General features: G+C 42.1%; 1 protein-coding gene across 3 annotated transcripts in view; it reads left to right on the top strand.

Annotated features, from left to right (window-relative positions):
- LOC122922501 overlaps positions 1-21896 on the top strand; it is a 442359-nt gene that overhangs the window by 374590 nt on the left and 45873 nt on the right. For all 3 annotated transcript variants that reach the window (XM_044273115.1, XM_044273114.1, XM_044273116.1), the window contains exons 17-19: positions 1629-1751; positions 6402-6503; positions 13913-14040. In XM_044273115.1, coding sequence (XP_044129050.1) covers positions 1629-1751; positions 6402-6503; positions 13913-14040 — 353 coding nt within the window. The remainder of the gene's footprint in view (positions 1-1628; positions 1752-6401; positions 6504-13912; positions 14041-21896) is intronic.

Here is a 21896-nt window from a genome sequence, read left to right as displayed (position 1 = left end):
TCTGTAAAAACAGCAATAACTAAACATACTGTAATCGTGAAAGGGGTTATGTCACTTCAACAAATGGCATTTAGCATGTAGATAAGGTTACTACAAGGCACTTACTAATGCACTGTGATTGTCCATATTGCCTCCTTTGCTGGATAGATTGATTTTCCATGACATTATACTCTGCTCATTTCCAGGGGTTATGCATACTCTGCAATCTAGCAGTGGTGGCCACTTTTGAACACTTTACATGGGGCATAACCAAGTAAAGCAAAATTTACCTGTGCAGTGTTCATTACACACAATTATTTTTATGTAATATCAAACAGTATGTGAGCTTTTGGGGTTTGTGTGCCAGGGCTGTTTTGTAATCCTAGTCCAGCCCTGATGGCACACTATATATAACACAGAGCACAAGTTTAGTTCATGGAGCAAGGGGAGGGGCTAGGAATTTGTTATGGTAGTGGCAGCGGATGGGTCATGGGGGTCTAATTCAGATTCTTGATATGGGGCCTATTGATTTCTATATACGCCCTTTACTGAACCCCTCACTTTCAGCACTGGTCTGCCTTTCACTGCATCAGACATTCCACTGACTGTCACTGTCTTACTGCAGCAGTACTACCACTGAACCGACATCCCCCATATGACAATTTGGTCATTTTGTTGAGATGTGAAAGCCTAGAACCAGCCTACATAAGACTTTTCCCTTTATCCCACCTTATTAGTAGTGTCACACATAGCACACAACTTGATGCAGTCAGGGGCGGATTGGCCATAGACCCTACAAGGAAATTTCCCATTGGGCCAATACTCCAGGGGACCACCTAAGTCCTTCTCTCTGCCATTGACTGGGTGCATAATGAGCTCTCAGTGGTAATTAAGTCTATGAGAATCGGGTACTCATGTACACACATGCCCTCCTGAATTTAACTGCTGTGGCCCGCACCTCACCTCCTAAGCTCCCTGCTCCATAGACACATGGAGGAGGAGGACAGAACATGGTAGCTAATGACGGCCACCACAGATGGCAAGCTTTTGGGGCAGTATATTGTGCTACATCATGTTATTTTGTTCTGCTGGGATGGTATTTTGCACTATGGTATTGTTGACCCCGCCTACTTGTGTTGCCCCTCCTTCTGTTAATTTGGACCTGCCTACAAAATGGGGCCACTTTTCGTTTTAGTTTTTTCCAGGGCCACTTTAAGTTCCCAGTTGTGTTGTTATTAGCTTGAAAAACTTGTCTATTTGCAGCAGAACATGTCAGTGCTGTTTTTGGTGATATAACGGCCACTACAGGAGCCCATATGCAAGGACCACTTTCACACAGCCAGTATTTGGTCTGTATTTTCCAAGCAAAATACAATGAAAGATTTGCGCCCCTTCTGTGTTTTGGACCCTAGTTTTGGTTTACACATAATAAAGCAAAATACTGACCATGTGAAAGTGACCTGCTACCCAGCCACACATCTGTCCCAGCTGATCCTCCAGTAAACTCTATGTGTAATCAATGAATGTCATTTTAGAAATCCACTCATAGTCTTATCATTTCTAGAAAAAAATCAAAGTAATTGTTATGGAAAAAGAAATGATATACTATATATAGCATATATATGTCTATTCTAATTGTTAATTAACAGATAAAGACCGAACTCACTGAACTGGTGCCGAAAGCAATTGACAGATGGGATCAAATAGAACCTGAAGTGATCTCAATTGGTGTGTTCAGCCCCTATTTCTGTGGAAAAAACCCACGGTATCACGTAAGAGCACTATTTGAAAAGTTTGAATTTCTGTTATAAATTGTCAACATACTGTATGTTAAAGTGGTTCTCTGGGAATTAAGGAAATGATAATACTTAAATATTACTTTATTCATTATTATATACTTTCATTAGTTATAAATATAGTTAGTGTTGAGCGAATCGAAATCCACAAGATGGACTTCAATCCGAATTTCCTCTTGCTTTGTGATAGCGAATCGATTTAACCTGAAATAGTGCAAAAAAAAAAAAATATATCATACTTACAGTACCTGCTCCATTTGCTCACGACAGGCCGGCCACTGCCATCTTGCTTGAAGATCTCACACGAAATCCTGGGCACATTGACGTATGATGTCACCACGCAGGTCGGCGTGATCACATCATCTTGGGCTGCACAAAATTTCACGCCAGATCTTCAAACAAGATGGCGACAGCCAGCCTGTTGCAAGAAAATGGTTCAGGTAAGTATGTTTTTATTTTATTTTATATTTTTTACACCGTGTAAGGCCGGGTTCACACATAAGCGTACCCGATAAGCACTGTTTACAAGCGTGCTTATCGGGCGTTTACATACCTGCCGAGGAAACAAGCAAACGCCCATTGTCGCGTGTTCCTGCTAGGTCTATGTGTGGGAACACGCGACAATGCGCCCCAAAGAAGCTCCTGTACTTCTTGGGGCGTCGTATGCGCTGTAAAACGCTCAGGTGAGAACCATGCCGATAGGGAAGCATTGGTTTTTGCTTGTTGAGCGTTTTACAACGCGTAGGAACGCGCTGTAAAACGCTCAGGTGTGAACCCAGCCTTATGTATATCAGATTCCGCGATGATGTATAAACACGGCATCTGAGGGGTAAAATGATGGGGAGCGGCATAATCACCGCTCCCTGTTATAGCACCCAAAATTTCGCAAAGCAGCCGAATCAAATTTTCAAATACTTCGCTTATCTCTTGTTATAATAGTTCATTTTGTCTGGGGAGCAATCGTTAGGAGAAATAAAATGACCACCATCCTATTAGTACACACAAAACCTGTCCTAATCACACGGGAGGACAAGTTACTTCACAACACTGAAGTAAAGAGCTGCCTCATCCTCCTCTCTGCCTGCCTGTCAGGGATTATGATCCTGAATACCAGGTCCGGCTCCAGGTTCATGTGGGCCCATGGGCGATAAAATTTCAGTGGGTCCCCTTGTGGCATTTTGCATGGTGCTTACAGCAATGAAACTGCATATATTGTAGATTAAATATCTTACACAGAGCCTGCTACAGAGCGGATATATGTGAATCAGTCCTTATGTGCCTACTTTCATTTTCTACCCAGTGTTTCAGTCCATCAGGTCTACTCACAGATATGTGCCCCCTCACAGTAAATATGCCAATATATGCCCCCTTCATAGTATATATGCCAAGATATGTGCCCCCTCACAGTAGATATGCCAAGATATGTGCCCCCTCACAGTAGATATGCCAAGATATGTGCCCTCTCACAGTAGATATGCCAAGATATGTGCCCCCTCACAGTAGATATGCCAAGATATGTGCCCCCTTCACAGTAGTTATCCCAAAATATGTGCCCCCTCACAGTTGATATGCCAAGATGTGTGCCCCCTTCACAGTAGATATGCCCAGATGTGCCCCCTTCACAGGAAGTGAAAAAAAAACCAATAAATACTCCTCACCTCAATCACCTGGCTCCTCCCATGATCTGGAGCAGAATGCTGCCCCGCTCCGTCTCCTACACAGATCATTAGGACGATGTGTGAGGACATCGTGCTGCTGCTGTGGAGCGCTGGCGGCTCAATGGTGGAGCAGGGAGCAAATAGTTCCCTGCTTCAGTGGCGTACCTAAGGTGTTTGGCACCCGGGTGGGTACTTTCTCTGGCTCCCCCCACATTGTGCCCTCTCACAGTAGTCATGCCCTCTCTGTGCCCCTTTCACAGTTTAATGCCCTATCTGTGCCCCTTTCACAGTTTAATGCCCTATCTGTGCCCCCTTCACAGTGATAATCCCCATTGTGTCCCGTTCACAGTAATAATCCCCATTCTGCCCCCTTCATAGTAGAAATCCCCATTGTGCCCCCTTCATAGTAGAAATCCCCATTGTGCCCCCTTCATAGTAGAAATCCCCATTGTGTCCACTTCACAGTAATAATGCCCACTGTGCCCCCTTCATTGTAGTAATACCCTTTGGCTCTGTGGCCCCTCCATAGTAGGAATGCCCATTGTGCCCCTTCATATTAGTAATGCCCTCTGTGCCCCCTCCATAGTAGAAATGCCCTCTGTGCCCCTCCATAGTAATAAAGTCCTCTGTGCCCCTCCATAGTAATAAAGTCCTCTGTGCCCCCTCCATAGTAATAAAGACCTCTGTGCCCCCTCCATAGTAATAAAGTCCTCTGTGCCCCCTCCATAGTAATAAAGTCCTCTGTGCCCCCTCCATAGTAATAAAGTCCTCTGTGCCCCCTCCATAGTAATAAAGACTTCTGTGCCCCTCCATAGTAATAAAGACTTCTGTGCCCCTCCATAGTAATAAAGACCTCTGTGCCCCCTCCATAGTAATAAAGACCTCTGTGCCCCCTCCATAGTAATAAAGACCTCTGTGCCCCCTCCATAGTAATAAAGTCCTCTGTGACCCCTCTAGTATTAAAAGCAAAAAAAAAAAAACACAGTAACTACTCACCTTGTCCCATTCCTGAAGCTCACAGTCCTCTCTTCCCTGCAGGCGCAGATCACTCTGCAGCATTGTGTGGGTGGAGCTTATGCAGAAAACCAGGCTGCAGGCTCCGCCAACACAGGCCGGCAGCTCGATCCGTGCCTGCAAGCTGAATGGTGGAGCAGGGAGAAGTCTTCCTGCTTCACCATTCAGAGTGTGGCTGGCCTGAAGAAGGGGAGAAGCGTGGGGATCTGAGTGGTGAGTGACAGGACTCAGCTCCCTGCACTCCAGCAATGAGCGCTTTGATCTATATTGATGGAAGTGCTCATTGCTTCTGGCCACTGGCAGCTGTGCTGTGGGCCCCCGCAGGAGTTGCGGGCCCCGGCCCTTGCCCGGGTATGCCGGGTGCTGACGCTGACCTTGCTGAATACAACTGATCTTTAGCTGTTGGAATGAAGTTCATGAGGAGAAATGAAGTACAGAGAGGAGAGTGAAGATGTGGCTGATGAGTAGCAGCACTTGTATGCAGTCTCTATTACCACAGCCCCTGATTACCATAGTCTGTCCTGTCCGTCCTCTCTGATCCCGATTCTCTGCTTGATCTCAAATCTGGAAAGGAAAACGCAGATGTGAAAGTAGCCTAAGGCCCCTTTCACACGATCACATTTTCTGGCAGGTGCAATGGTGAAGTGAACACATAGCACCCGCACTGAATCCTGATCCATTTATCTCAATGGGTCTGTGCACATGAGAGCTGTTTTCCAAGCATCAGTTCTGTGTTGCGTTAGAATCGCAGCATGTTCTATAGTCTGCGTTTTTCATGCAGCCCTGGTCCAATAGATGATGCCTGATCAGTTTTTTTCATTACAGAAACATTGACTAATGATATTCATGCCTGATCAGGTTTGTTCAGTTTTGAGTTAAGGCTAGTTTCACACTAGCGCAAGGAACTCCGGCAGGGTGTTCCGCTAGTGCACGTGTGCCCCCGGACTACCGCTCCGGCCCCATTGACTACAATGGGGGCGAGAGGGAGTTCCATCGGAAACACGGCAAATATGCAGAGAGGCGGCTGGAATAAAACTACGTTCACCCTCCGGAACAGCCTGCCGGAGTTCTTTGCCGCTAGTGTGAACTAGCCTAATACAACCGGATTTGGCAGAAACTTAGCCATCAGAATGTATTAAATATAACAGATCCTTTTAATTCAGGTTTTGAGATGTGAAAGTAGCCTAACGGCAGTCACAGCGGCGCTGGGGACTTTTGTCCTCAATATTTGATTTGTAGCCTATTTGATTTTGAATATCCCTAGCAGAATCGGTTATATTTTTAGGGCTTGTACCTCAAGAAGTGAGTGGGAAACTGACGATGATATTCTGTCTTCATACACGTTCACACATTGTGCAGTCTGACATTCAGCATAAACCATTCCTGTCTTCCAAATAAGAGGACTGTTCTTTGTAGTCTAACTTGTTTATTGGTCAACAGGTTGGTTTGATTGATTGGTAAAACAGGAGTATTTGATTGATTGGTAAAACAGGAGTATTTGGTAAACTACAAGAATACAAATAGCAAGTATAAGTATAAAGTATAGATAGCAAGTACTATAACATTTGCATTAACACTGAAGCATATGGTAAAATAGCTGCCTGTACATAGGATTACATGTCTAACTAACAGTAGTAACAACTTCCCTGAATAGCAATTACAACTAGTTGAACAGCTATGCATAACAGAATATCCCTGAAACAAAGGTAGATCTCTCACCAGATATGATTTTACAAAGATGGTAATGTTTAAGAAGGAGATATGCAGAAGGACAGCTCTGTTGATGTGTTCTGGAGACTAATCACTACAGACATACCAAAACTGATGCAGAATGAATTAGAATGATTCTCTAACTCTGTTGGGCAGAACAATATTAATCCTATATTTTTTTTAAATCATTTGATGTTTTATTTTTATTACAAATTGTTTAACGAAATTACTCTTTTTTTTACAGATATGTCTGTACCATGTTCTTTTTGAAGGGTTGGAAAACAGCAAAAATCAAATTATTGAAAAAATCCTAGATATGGTACAAGGCTTACTTCAGAACTTAAAGGTGAGGCTGGATATTAAATTTGAGATATGCATATACCAGTATATATATGTATACAGTATTTTATACAAAAGTGTCCATAGCCTTCAAGTACAGTAAGTACCAAGCAGTACCTATTTTTGCATTCATTACCTAGCATAGAGGAGAGACATGTAAAGAGATGCCAACAAGTCACACAGGCAGGAACACCACAGTGATAGGATACATACTGTATATATGGAGCCAGGGGCTGGTGTGGTGAGCTACTGTAAGAGGTCTCACTCAGTATAATTCTGAAGATGGCCTCTCCTTAGCAAATCTCTGTTAGTGTTCATGCAAACTACTGTAATGCATTATATGCACACCTTCAGTGTGCAATGCACATTTTTCTCACTCCCATTACTAGAAATTACAATTTTTGTCTGCAATATGGACAAGAACTGGACATGTTCTATCATTTGTGGAACTGACACTTTTTTTTTTTGCAGACCCTTAGAAATGAATGGGTCCTTGAGCAATCAGACAAATGCAAAATACGGTTGTGTGCATGTGGACTTAAAGTATTAACCCCTTCTACCCTGGGCCAGTTTTCGCCCTTCTGCCCAGGCCATTTTTTTGCAAATCTGACATGTGTCCCTTACTATGTGGTAATACCTTTGGAACGCTTTAATTTATCCAAGCCATTCTGAGATTGTTTTCTTGTGACACATTGTACTTTATGACAGTCATAAATTTGAGTCAATATAATTCACCTTTATTTATGAAAAAATCCCAAATTTACCAGAAATTTTGAAAAATTTGCAATCTTCAAAATTTCTAATTCTCTGCTTTTAAAACAGAAAGTGATACCTCATAAAATATTTATTACTTAACATTCCTGATATGTCTACTTTATGTTGGCATCATTTTGTAAATGTCATTTTATTTTTTGGGGATGTTAGAAGGCTTAAAATTTTAGAAGCAATTCTAAAATATTTTAAGAAAATTTCCCAAACCCACTTTTTAAGGACCAGTTCAGGTCTGAAGTCACTTTGTGGGGCTTACATAATAGAAACCATCCATAAAGTACCCCATTGTAGAAACTACACCCCTCAAGTTACTCAAAATTGATTTTACAAACTTTGTTAACCCTTTAGGTGTTCCACAAGAATTAAAGGAAAATGAAGATGAAATTTCAAAATTTCACGTTTTTGGCAGATTTTCCATTTTAATCCATTTTTTTCTTTAACACATCAAGGGTTAACAGCAAAATAAAAAAAATATATTTATTACCCTGATTCTGCGGTTTACAGAAACACCTGACATGTGGTCGTAAACTGATGTAAGGGCGCACGACAGAGCGCAGAAGGAAAGGAACACTGTATGGTTTTTGGAAGGCAGATTTTGCTGGACAGGTTTTTAGACACCATGTCCCATTTGAAGCCCCCCTGATGCACCCCTACAGTAGACGCTTCCAAAAGTGACCCCATTTTGGAAACTAGGGGATAAGGTGACAGTTTTATTGGTACTATTTTGGGGTACATATGATTTTTAATAGCTCTATATTACATTTCTTGTGAGGCAAGGTAACCAAAAAATGGCTGTTTTGGCACTGTTTTTATTTTTTATTTTTTACAATGTTCATCTGACAGGTTAGATCATGTGCTATTTTTATAGAGCAGGTTGTTACGGACGTGGTGATATCAAATATGTCTACTTTCTTTGTTTCAGTTTTACATAATAAAGCATTTTTGAAAAAAAAATGTTTTTGTGTCTCCATTTTCTGCCAATCGTCTTGTGCAGGAGCTTATTTTTTTGTAGGAAGAGTTGACTTTTTTATTGGTACAATTTTTCGATAAATATGATTTTTTGATCATTCATTATTACACTTTATGAGGCAAGGTGACAAAAAAAGCTGTTGTTTTGGCAAAGTTTTTATTTATTTTTACAGCGTTCACCTGAGGGGTTAGGTCACATGATATTTTTATAGAGACGTGACAATACCTAATATGTATAATTTTTTTTATTTATTTAAGTTTTACACAATAATAGTATTTTTGAAACAAATAAAATATTTTAGTGTCTCCATAGTCTGAGACCCATAGCTCTTTTATTTTTTGACTGATTGTCTTAGGTAGGGGCTCGTTTTTTGTGGGATGAGATGATGGTTTTATTGGTTCTATTTTGGGGGGCATACGCCTTTTTGATCGCTTGGTGTTGCACTTTAAGTGATGTTAGGTGACAAAAAATTGCTGAGGAGTTAGGTCGTGTGATATTTTTATAGAGCAAGTTGTTACAGACATGGCAATAACTAACATGTCTACTTTTTTATTTATTGCACTTTAACACAATAATAGCATTTTTGAAGCAAAAAAAAATATCATATTTTAGTGTCCCCATTGTCTGGGAGCTCATAGTTTTTATATTTTTTGGGCAATTGTCTTATTATAGGGCCTCATTTTTTGCTGGATGAGGTGATGGTTTGATTGGTACTATTTTGGGGGCATATGCCTTTTTGATCGTTTAGTATTTGCAATGTTTGTGATGTAAGGTAACACAAAATTACTTTTTTTGGCACTGTTTTTATTTTAATTTTTTTACTGTGTTCACCTGAGGGGTTGAGTCATGTGATATTTTTATAGAGCTAATTGTTATGGACGCAGCGATACCTAATATTTCACTTTAACACAATAGCATTGTGTTAATGATGTTTTAGTGTCTCCATGTTCTGATAGCTATAGCTATAGCAATTTTTGGGGGAGATTGTCTTATATAGAGGCTCTTTTTTTGCGGGATGAGGTGATGGTTTAATTGGTACCATTTTGGGGGGGCATATGCATATAAAATCAGAGGAAAGGGGCTTTTTTTTTTCTTTTTGTACTTGAAATTTTTTTTTACTCTTTTTTTTACTTTTATTTTTTTGTACTTTATTTCTGTCCCACTCTGGGACTTTAACTTTTGGGGGTCTGATCCCCTCTACAATGCATTACAATACATTTGTATTGTAATGCATTTCCTGTTAGTGTATTACACAGACTAATACACTAACAGGTTGCCTAGGAGACCCCCAGGCTGGATCTTCTCGGCACCCATAGAAGGCAGATACCGATGCCGTGCAAGGCACTGTGCAGCCTCTGCACAGCATCAGGCTACCTTCTCCCTCACCCGCCGCATGTACCTTCTATGCCACGGTCAGCGCTAATCATTGCATAGAAGGGGTTCATCCGCCGGCATCGGCTCGTACAGCAATGCCGGAGGATACAACAGGGGCCTGGCTATCAGGAACTGCCGGGCCCCTGCAGTGATCAGGCACGCACCGCTCCGGTGCCCACCCGATCACCATGACGTAATAGTACGTCAAAGTACGGGAACGAACCTGCTGCTATGACGTACTATTACGTCATATGTCGGGAAGGGGTTAAGGAGACCCTTTATACCCTTTTCTAGTAACACATTGCTCAAAGTATATTAAGTAAAATGTAAAGTATAATAAGTAAAATGCTTTGCATTCTTTTCCCTACACTATATTAAAAATAAACCTGCACATGTGCAGTTTAGATCTCAGACCGGGGACAGCCAAATAAGATCATCAGACATCGATCATACTATTGCTGGTGCATGCATGGCATATCACAGTAATGCACTGGAACAGTGAAACCAGAGGGAGTGGCAACAGAGGAGAGAGGAGGTGAAGCTGTGTTCCAGTGGGCTAGGCCACCCCCTTGGTGCTCTGAGCATCTCAGTAGCATAGTAATATATAAAATAAGCATACATTTATTTTCAACAGAATTGCAGCAATTGCAGCAAAAGAAGGAGTCTTTGCACTCACTATTACCAACCTTACCAGACAACAGGTCTAGGGTCCATCATTGTGGCAGATTCTCTTTAAGTCTGTAATAACAGTTTTAGGCTGTAGTATAGGCTATGATTCAGGTGTGAAAAAATGACTATTTTGCAACATCAGTATGTACAGTACACATGTGAAATGGAGGTTCAGTTAGGAACCTCTATCACAGATTCCTTCAACAATGCAGGATAAAATAGTGTGGTGGCCTAGTCTCAGCGCTGCAGGGGTTTCCCATGCAGGGAAGAGCAGAAGCTTAGCTTAACTTTATGTTGGCATCATTTTTAAAATTACATTTTATTTTTTAGGACGTTAGAAGTCATTTTTAAATTTTTCTATAAAATCTTCAAAACCGACTTTTTTAAGGACCAATTTAGTTCTGAAGTCACTTTGAGGTCCTTACATAATTGAAACCACACATAAATGACTGCATTTTAGAAACTACACTTCTCAAATTATTCTAAACTGGTTTCACAAACTAGGGTAACCTTTTAGTTGTTCCACAATAAATAAAAGAAAATGGAGGTGAAATTAAAAATTTTCAGTTTTTGTGCAGATTTTTTATTTTAATCCAATTTTTCCTATGAAACAGCAAGGGTTAACAGCAAAATGAATTTCAATATTTATTACCCTGATTCTGCAGTTTACAGAAACACCCCATATGTAATCATTAACAGTGTGGGCACACGCCAGGTCTCAGAAGGAAAAAGAGCAACATATGGTGTTTGGAAAGCAGATTTTGCTGGAATGGTTTTTGGGTGTTGTGTCACATTCAAAGGCACACTAAGGCACTCCTATAGTAGAAACCCCCAAAAAGTGAAACTACACTTTGACCTCACAGGCATTTCATAGAATTTAGAAACACTTGGCTGTGAAAATGAAAAATTAAATTTTTTACAAGTCGCTTTAGGCCCAGATTTTTCACTTCCATAATTCACTGCATAATTTGTTACCCATTTTCTTCTGAACTCCTCATATGTGGTCGTAAATTTCTGTATGTGCAGACAGCAGAGTTGAAAAGGAAAGGAGAAACATCTGCATTTTCTAACATGGAATTTGCTTAACTAGATTTTAAGGACCATAACTTTTTTTATTTTTTGTTGACTGAGCTGTGTAAGAGCTTATTTTTTTGCAAGATGGGCTGTAGTTTTTATTGGTACCATTTTTTTGTTACATATGGCTTTTTGTTCACTTTTTTTTTTTCAGGTGAAGTGGGCAAAAATGAGTCTTTTATTTGTATTTTTTATGGGGTTCTCAATGTGGTATATTTGATATGACAGTGTTATGCCTCATTCACAGTCAGTGTTCAGTCAGTGTTTTCCACCAGTGATTATGAGCCAAAACAAGGTGTGGCTCTACACACAGAACAGGAGCAGATCTTTCCCTTATACCTTATCTCTGTTTAGGGGTCAGTCCTGGATTTGGCTCACAACCACTGATGGAAAAGACTGATCAAAACACTGACGTGTGAATAAGGCTTTATTCTGTGGTTTTATATGGTTATGGCGATACCAAATTTATATTGTTTTTTTCATGTTCTACCACTTTTATATCATAAAATCACTTTTTATTAAACTTTTTTTTTTTCCATTACCAAATCTAAGACCCATTACTTTTTTATTTTTCCGTCAATATAGCTGTGTGAGAGCTTGTTTTTTGCAGGACAGGTTGTAATATTTACTGTTTTGATTTACTGCTTTTTATTCAATTTTTTAGGAGGTGAAGTGGGCAAAAATTGCAATTCTGTCAGTGGTTTTTCTAAAAAATTAGATTCTCCATGTGGTATATTTGATATGTTAATTTTATTCTTTGGGTTGATATGGTTATGGAGATACCAAATTTGTAGGTTTTTATTATTGTTTTTTTTATATCATAAAATCACTTTATATTAAACATTATTTTTTTTCATCACCAAATCTAAGATCCATAACTTTTTAATTTTACCGTAAACATAGTTATGCGAGGGCTTATTTTTGGCGGGGTAGACTCTAGTTTTTATTGGTATTATTTTTGGGATGCATAGGACTTTTTGATTCCTTTTTATTCAATTTTTTGGGAGGTGAGGTGAAAAAAACTGCAATTCCGCCATCGTTTTTTATTTTTTATTTTTTTACGGGCACGGTCATATGGGTCATAGGTCATTATGGTTGCTTTGATAACAATTATGTGTAGTTTACTTTTTTTTTCATTTTTTTAAAAGGCAATTTATTTTATTTTAATTTTTTTATTTTTTTACACTTTTTTTTATCAAGTCCCACTTGGATCTTGAAGATTCAGTGGGGCTGATGGCTGTACTATACTTTGCAATGCTCTTGTAGTAAGTGAAAAAACAAGGAAACGGAGCTCATAGTACCGTATATAAAAATATGATTTTATTGTAACATGGTTAAGAATATAAAGCATATAAAAAATATGCTGTTAAAAAGTGAAAAGAAGCAGAAAAAGAACCCCACACTGGGATAGCACACGTGTCAAATATAAGAGGTAATGATCAGGAAAATAGATTATATGTGGTACAGTGACCGACCATTGACCAAAAAATGCAACATAGGTAACAGTTGAGTCAGCAATCAAAGAAAAACCTACATGGCAAAAAAATGGCATGGAGGGAGGAGGAGAGAGGCACTTGATACTGGCACATTTAGGGGGCAGGGGGAGAGGATGGCACTATGATATTGGCACATGGGGGGGGGCAAGAAATGGATATGAATCATGAGGGGCAGAAATGTGAAATGATGGGGGGGCAGGAAATAGACATGAATCATGAGGGGCAGAAATCTGAAATGATGGGGGGTGGGCGCCAAAATGCAGATTCGCTTGTGTTGACAAAAATCCTTGCACCGGCCCTGGCCGCAGAAACCCACTCTCTCTCAGCCACCTGTGGACGACTGGCCTAAATAACCACTCGATAGATGAAAATGTGTAGTTTTGAACCACAATAATGACTTTAGGTCAACCACAGAATTAACAGCCAAATTAAGTATTATATTTCTGTGTCACTGGTGCAAAGGAGATATATTGCAGTCACATAAATGCCTGCAGATTGACCACAGACTTATTACAAATTAAATAAAAGCATAAATGCCTCACTGCAGCAAAAATAAATGCCTCACTGCAGCAGCATCCTGTCCCTACATTAGTCAGAGCAGAATGGTGATCCGGCATTTATGCATGCAGGGTCACATGGTGCGCTGGCCAATCACAGCCATGCCAATACTAGGCATGACTGTGATGGCTTCCAATTGCCCACAGCTTACACGCTTGTTAATTGGCTGCGCTAAAGCCTTTCAAGAAGCTTTATTTTAACTGCGCACAATGAACATGGACTTTGGCGGCAATGTCCGTGTTCGGGTACCCAGACACCGTAATGTTGAGTACGAACCCGATATTTTACCCGATATTTTACTAAATATCATGAATTGAAAAGATACACATATTGATGTCCCATGCAGAATATGCTTTATGGAAGCATGCATATAGCTTTAAAGGTGTCTAATTTGTTTTTCATGAAAGTTAATGTGTCTCTACCTTCATAATATTTTACAAAATTAATTTTATTGAAAACTTGTCAACCTGATGTTTTAATACATGCAGTAAATGTGTTTTACAGAAAAGGGCCATAAAACAGTACACTGATGAACTGAACACCATTTTACATGATATCGGCAGACCTAATGCTGTTACCATAGACTTTGTTGAAGATGCCATTGGAGATGAATTGGACGATGCACTGAAATGGTAGGTTTTGGTGCTGTGTAAAAACGAGGAAACAAAAAGTGTTTTTTTTCCAGTATACCTCATTTTAGTAATTACAGTTGCAAGAAAAAGTATGTTAACCCTTTGGAATGATATGGATTTCTGCAAAAATTGGTCATAAAATGTGATCTGATCTTCATCTAAGTCACAACAATAGACAATCACAGTCTTCTTTAACTAATACCACACAAAGAATTAAATGTTACCATGTTTTTATTGAACACACCATGTAAACATTCACAGTGCAGGTGGAAAAAGTATGTGAACCCCTAGACTAATGACATCTCCAAGAGCTAATTGGAGTGAGGTGTCAGCCAACTGCAGTCCAATCAATGAGATGAGATTGGAGGTGTTGGTTACAGCTACCATGCCCTATAAAAAACACACACCAGTTTTGGGTTTACTTTTAACAAGAAGCATTGCCTGATGTGAATTATGCCTCAGACAAAAGAGCTCTCAGAAGACCTACAATTAAGAATTGTTGACTTGCATAAAGCTGGAAAGGGTTATAAAAGTATCTCTAAAAGCCTTGCTGTTCATCAGTCCACGGTAAGACAAATTGTCTATTAATGGAGAAAGTTCAGCACTGCTGCTACTCTCCCTAGGAGTGGGCCGTCCTGTAAAGATGACTGCAATAGCACACCGCAGACTGCTCAATGAGGTGAAGAAGAATCCTAGAGTGTCAGCTAAAGACCTTCAAAAGTCTCTGGCATATGCTAACATCCCTGTTAGCGAATCTACGATACGTAAAACACTAAACAAGAATGGATTTCATGGGAGGATACCACAGAGGAAGCCACTGCTGTCCAAAAAAAACATTGCTGGACGTTTACAGTTTGCACAAGAGCACCTGGATGTTCCACAGCAGTACTGTTAAAATATTCCGTGAACAGATGAAACCAAAGTTGAGTTGTTTGGAAGAAACACACAACACTATATGTGGAGAAAAAGAGGCACAGCACACCAACATCAAAACCTCATCCCAACTGTGAAGTATGGTGGTGGGGGCATCATGATTTGGGGCTGCTTTGCTGCATCAGGGCCTGGACGGATTGGTATCATCGAAGGAAAAATGAATTCCCAAGTTTATCAAGACATTTTGCAGGAGAACTTAAGGCCATCTGTACACCAGCTGAAGCTCAACAGAAGATGGTGTCACGGATGATGTTGCAGATAGCTGGAAGTTATGAATAAACGTCTGACTGGCTTGATCCCAAACTAAGGAGCATATAGGTGACCCTTATAAAACCCCAAGAGCTCACCCTGACTGCTAAGCACATACAAGGGTCTCAATGGTAGACGATTGTATGCCCCTGTACCTAAGACTGTTTGACACCTGAAAACCCTATAATAGTGTGGGGACTCGACCACTGGCTCCCTGCACTTCATACGGAGGGAGTTAGTGTCACCTAGAATCAAACCAGCAAGGAAACACAGTACATAAAAAGGACTTATCTGAACAAGCAGCAACAAAAAATCTCCAGCAGTGAACACTTCAATCCAGGAAGTAGTATAAACCGCAAAGTGAGGCAGTATGGTAGGGAATATAAAGGGAAGAGGATTAGTCTAAATAGGTGACACCTGGGAGAAGGAAATGAGATGAGAAAGTGAAACCAAAACAAAGAACATCATGCAATAGGTAGAGAAGGATGTCTGTCAGACCTTCTCACAGAAGTGGCAGTGACAGTACCCCTCCCTCTACGGGTAGACTCCGGACACTCAGAACCCACCTTCTCAGGATGAGACCTATGGAAAGCCTTGATGAGACAAGTGGCCTTAATGTCCGCCACTGGGACCCACATCCTCTCCTCAGGACCATAACCCTCCCAATGAACAAGGTACTGGAGAGAATCGCGGACAATGCGAGAATCCACAATCCTAGAGACCTGGAATTCAAGATTACCATCAACAAAAATCGGAGGCAAAGAGGAGGGTACAGTGGGTTGGACATAAGGTTTTAATAGGGGCCTGTGAAAAACATTATGGATCTTCCAAGTCTGAGGAAGATCAAGATAGAAGGCAACGGGATTGATGACGGACAAGATCTTGTAAGGCCCAATAAACTTAGGACCCAACTTCCAGGAGGGAACCTTCCGTTTGATATTCTTTGTAGACAACCACACCAGATCACCCACATTCAGGTCCCCACCAGGCACACGTCTCTTATCAGCCACACGCTTATATCTCTCACTCATCCTCTTCAGATTACCCTGAATCTTTTGCCAAATAAATGACAAAGACGAGGAAAATCTCTCCTCATCAGGTAAACCAGAAGACCCCTCTCCAGAGAATGTCCTAAACTGTGGATGAAACCCATATGCGCCAAAAAATGGTGGCTTATCGGAGGACTCCTGGCGACGGTTATTTAAAGCAAACTCAGCAAGGGACAAAAAAGAATACCAATCCTCCTGATTCTCCGCCACAAAACAGCACAGATATGTCTCCAGATTCTGATTGCCGCTTTCGGTCTAACCATTCGACTGCAGATGAAAAGAAGAAGAAAATGACAACTGAATCCCCAAGCGAGAACAGAAGGCCTTCCAGAATCTGGAAACAAATTGCGTTCCCCTATCAGAAACAATGTCTGAAGGAATGCCATGCAATTTAACAATGTGATCAACAAACGCTTGTGCCAACGTCTTAGCATTGGGTAGCCCAGAAAAGGGAATGAAATGCACCATTTTGCTAAAACGGTCCACTACCACTAGAATCACAGTCTTCCTTGAGGAATGAGGCGGGTCTGTAACGAAGTCCATGGACAGATGCATCCAAGGACGGGAAGGAATGGGTAACGGGAGGAGAGAACCCGATGGCTGTGAAGGAGGGACCTTGGCACGAGCGCAGGTCTCGCAGGCTGCCACAAAACCCTCAACCGTCTTACGAAGAGCCAGCCACCAGAATCTCAGAGCAATGGGATCTACTGTGGTTTCTACTCCCTGGGTGCCCAGCAAGGACAGTATCATGGTGCTCCTTAAAAACCTTGTGTCGTAAAGCGAGAGGCACAAACAACCTCCCAGGAGGACAAAGATCAGGAGCCTCTGCCTGGGCTGCTTAAACCTCTGCCTCCAAATCAGGATAAAGAGCAGAGACGACCACACCTTCAGCCAAAATGGGACCCGGGTCTTCAAAGTTCCCCCCTCCCGGAAAAAACAACGTGAAAGGGCATGCGCCTTCACATTTTTAAACCCAGGGCGGAACGTGACAACAAAATTAAACCTAGAAAAGAACAAAGACCATCTGACCTGTCTCGGGTTCAGACGCTTAGCTGATTCCAAGTAGGCCAGATTCTTATGGTCGGTAAACACAGTAATAGGGTGTCTGGCTCCTTCTAACCAATGGCGCCATTCCTCAAAAGCTAATATTGATGGCCAACAACTCCCTATCTCTCACATCGTAATTTCTATCTGCAGAGGAGAGTTTCCTTGAGAAAAAGGCACATGGTCGCCATTTAGCAGGAGAGGAACCCTGAGATAAGACCGCACCCACACCCACCTCAGAAGGGTCCACCTCAACAATAAAAGGTAGAGAGACATCAGGTTGTACCAAAATGGGAGCGGAAGCAAAACTCTCTTTGATACTAGAAATGGCCTTAAGCGCATCTACCGACCAGGAGGAAAAATTTACCCCCTTTTTAGTCATATCACTGAGTGGCTTAACAACAGAGGAATAATTCAAAATGAACTTTCTGTAATAATTGGCAAAACCACAAAAATGCATCAGCGGCTTCTGATTCTCAGGAAGCTCCCAATCAAGCACAGTGCGGACCTTCTCAGGGTCCATGCGAAAACCAGAAGCGGAGAAAAGAAAAACAAAAAATTTAATCTCCGGAACCGCAAACACACATTTTTCCAGTTTAGCGTACAATTTATTCTCCCGCAGAATGAGCAAGACCTGACATAGGTGGTCCCTATGAGTTTTGAAATCAGGAGAAAAAATCTAAATGTCATCTAGATACACCAGTACAAATTTCCCCATTAAATGATAAAAAAAATGCTGTTCCCAAAATGTTGGAAGTCGGCCGGAGCATTCATCAAACCAAAGGGCATAACCAAATTCTTGCAATGACCCTCATGGGTATTGAAGGCTGTCTTCCATTCGTCCCCTTCCCTGACCCTGACTAGGTTGTATGCCCCTCTTAAATACAACTTAGAAAAATATTTAGCCCCAACAATATGGTTAAACAGGTCCGGGATCAGAGGTAGCGGATATGGGTCATGAATTGTGATACGGTTCAGCTCCCTGAAATCCAGACAAGGTCCTAAAGAACCATCTTTTTTCTTAACAAAAAAAACAAACAGCGGCAACAGGTGACTTCGAGGGTCGGATGTGTCCCTTTCTCAGGCTCTCAGAGATATAAGTATGCATAGCGACTCTTTCAGGTTGGGAGAGATTGTATAAACGTGATTTTGGCAGCTTGGTGTCTGGAATGAGATTAATAGGGCATTCGTACTCCCGGTTAGGGGGCAACTCCTGGACACCACTCTCGGAAAACACATCCGAAAATTCAGAGAGAAGAGATGGTACAGTCTTGGTAGAAACCTCTGAAAGAGACGCCGTGAGGCAATTCTCTCTGCAAAAGCCACTCCAACCATTTATTTGCCTTGCTTGCCAATCAATGGTGGGGTTTTGTTTAGTGAGCCAGGGTAGCCCCAACACTAGAGGAGTGGGTAATCCACTTAGGACGAAACATGACATATCCTCAACATGAGCATCACCCACAGTCAAACGGATATTGTGAACTATGCCCTTTAACGATCTTTGAGAAAGTGGAGCGGAATCGATAGCAAAAACAGGTATATCCTTTTCCAAAGTGCATACCTGGAAACCATGAGTTATAGCAAATTGATTATCAATGAGATTGATAGCTGCTCCACTATCTACAAAAATCCCACAATGTTCTTGCTGTCTAGCGCCACCCTGGAAGGTAGGAGAAAATGGGAACTACAAGCAAACGGCAAACCTTCAATTTCCAATAGTAGCAAATGGAAAGTTTTTAGAGTTTTTTTATTTTTGTTTCTTTTTTATTACCCTCAGAAAACTCCATGAATCTCCTAGAGGGGCAAACATTAGCCTAATGATTTATACTCCCACAACAGAAACAAACCCTCCTCTGAGAGCTGAATCCTCTACTATCAGAGGCAGGCAAACCCAGCTGCATGCCCTCCTGCTCAGATGGGATTGAGAGAGACTGAGACCCTTGCGTACTGAATGAGACAGCCCCACTGTCCTTGGGCTGAATATGCAAACAAAATTTTGTGGAGTCGCACTCACCAGAACTTGTGGTCATCCGGAATGCAGCAGCCTACATGGAGTCCTAGATCCATCAGGGCTCCTAAACATACAGCCCAATGAATAAGGATAGAGGCAGCATGTCCGGTACAAAAAAGTCCCTTTATTGGGAGCCGCTTGGGTGAACAAAATCGTGCAAACGGTAGTTACATTTCGGCTATAGACTAGCCTTTATCAAACAACATGTGTACTCTAAAAAATCCTGTTTAAAAACCCTAAAACACACCCACTCACATCACTGCAACCAATCACCCATTCAGTAAATTACTCATTATACCTCAGGTGTGTGCATACACATCAGCAGTGTCATAGTATTCGCCCACTTCGGGCATATGATCCAGCTATCCACATACCTACACGATGCAAGTTTCTAGAGCGTCCTCCGGCAGCCAATGCGCATGTCTTGGGAGGCGGGGCCATGTAATCACATGTCCGTCGCGAGTCACATGATCGCAAGCGAAAATCCGCCCAAGCGATCAATTTGACATCGGAACTCCTCCCACTCCTCCTCCAGTCAGCGCATCGCAGCTAGGGACTCACACAGAGTCACCTGCCCACATCCCTGCCGTCACTGCAGGAATCCCATATCTGCGCGTCAGAGTTCTTGGCAAAATGGGGACCGGTGCTCCAATAAGGTGCACCATAGATAGTAGCATACCCCTAATGGGACGTTTCAGATGCGTCCTCCAGCGATTAGGGCGCACACCAGGGGAGGCGGAGCCATGCAAACACATATCAGTCACCAGTCACCCGGTCGCCAGCAAACCCGCCCACGCGACTATGGTGACGTCAAGACTCCTCCCCACTCCCATCAAATCAGCTAATCGTGGCTAGGGCCGCACATGAATGCGTCCGCCCATGCCTCTGCCGCACATGTAGGGATCCCATACATGTACGCCAGGGATCCGAACAGAAGGAAATCAGTATTTCGATCAAGTGCACCATGTAGCAGTATTGGCTGGAATAAAAATGGTGCATGTGAAAATAAGTGAAAAAACAAAAATCAATTAAAAGCACTATACAAATCACAGATTCCTATAAAGGTCACTAGGGTCATCTACACATTCCCCAAATAGAAATCCAGGTTCATCCCAAAAGGTTGGAGTGTCCTCATTTCAAAGATCCACTTGAGCTCCTTTTTACATAGGATCCGATCTTTATTGCCCCCACGCCTCAATTGGCCCACTGAATCGACCTTTCGGAACCTAAGCTGGTTGACCGAGTGTCCACGTTCCAAGAAATGTTTAGCCACAGGCTTATCAGCTTGGGCCCTTCTGATATTACTCTTATGAGAGTTAATCCGCTCACGGGCTTCCATTGTGGTCTCACCTATGTAGATGAGACTACATGGACACGTGATCATATACACTACATCCCGTGATCGGCATGTTGATCTTATAGGTTTTGCCACTGTAGGGATGGGAAAAGGTATCTCCCTTCACCATGTTGCCGCAGTTGCAACAGCCAAGGCAAGGATAGCATCCTAATATCGCTGGAGGACGCATCTGAAACGTCCCATTAGGGGTATGCTACTATCTATGGTGTACCTTATTGGAGCACCAGTCCCCCTTTTGCCAAGAACTCTGACGCGCAGATATGGGATTCCTGCAGTGATGGCAGGGTGTCACGGACGGTGTACAGGAAACAAGACAAAGCAACATGCATATATGACTCACTGGATCCAAAGCTAAGGAACCAAAAGGGAGACCCCTGCACAAGACCTGAGACTTTCCCTGGCTGCTCAGCCTATGCAAAGATCCCAGAGGTGGATGGTTGCATATCCACGTACCTCGACTATATAACCCCTGAACACCCTACAATAGTGAGGGGACACGACCACCGGCTCCCTACACCAGACACGGAGGGAGTCAGGGTCACCTGGGATCCAGCAAACAGAAAATAACAGATAAATGTTCAGCACTTAACTTTGTAGCAGACTGGAAAACAAGATCAGCATGCACACACACTCCAGGAAGTAGTATAAGCCGCCCAGTAATGCATTATGGGGAGGAATTTAAAGGGAAGCAATCAGTCCAACTACATCACAGCTGAGAGAGGCTAACGAGATGAGGAACTGAACATCACAACAAAGAAACTCAAGGAGGAGGTTCTGAAAGGCTTCTGTCAGAGCTTCTCAGCTGTCTGGTTGTGACACAGGGATGTGGGCGGGTGACTCTGTGTGAGTCCCTAGCAGCGATGCGCTGACTAGAGAAGGAGGGGGAGGAGTTCCGATGTCATATTGATCGCTTGGGCGGATTTTCGCTTGCGATCATGTGACTCGCGACGGACATGTGATTACATGGCCCCGCCTCCCAGGACATGCGCATTGGATGCCGGAGGACGCTCTAGAAACTTGCATCGTGTAGATATGTGGATAGCTGGATCATATGCCCGAAGTGGGCGAATAATATGACACTGCTGATGTGTATGCACACACCTGAGGTATAATGAGTAATTTACTGAATGGGTAATTGGTTGCAGCGATGTGAGTGGGTGTGTTTTAGGGTTTTTAAACAGGATTTTTTAGAGTACACATGGTGTTTGATAAA

The sequence above is a fragment of the Bufo gargarizans genome, unplaced genomic scaffold (genome assembly GCF_014858855.1).
Source record: "Bufo gargarizans isolate SCDJY-AF-19 unplaced genomic scaffold, ASM1485885v1 fragScaff_scaffold_39_pilon, whole genome shotgun sequence".
NCBI classification, from domain to species: domain Eukaryota; kingdom Metazoa; phylum Chordata; class Amphibia; order Anura; family Bufonidae; genus Bufo; species Bufo gargarizans.
The sequence above is the reverse complement of the archived record's forward strand: the minus strand, read 5'-3'. Positions and strand labels throughout refer to the sequence as shown.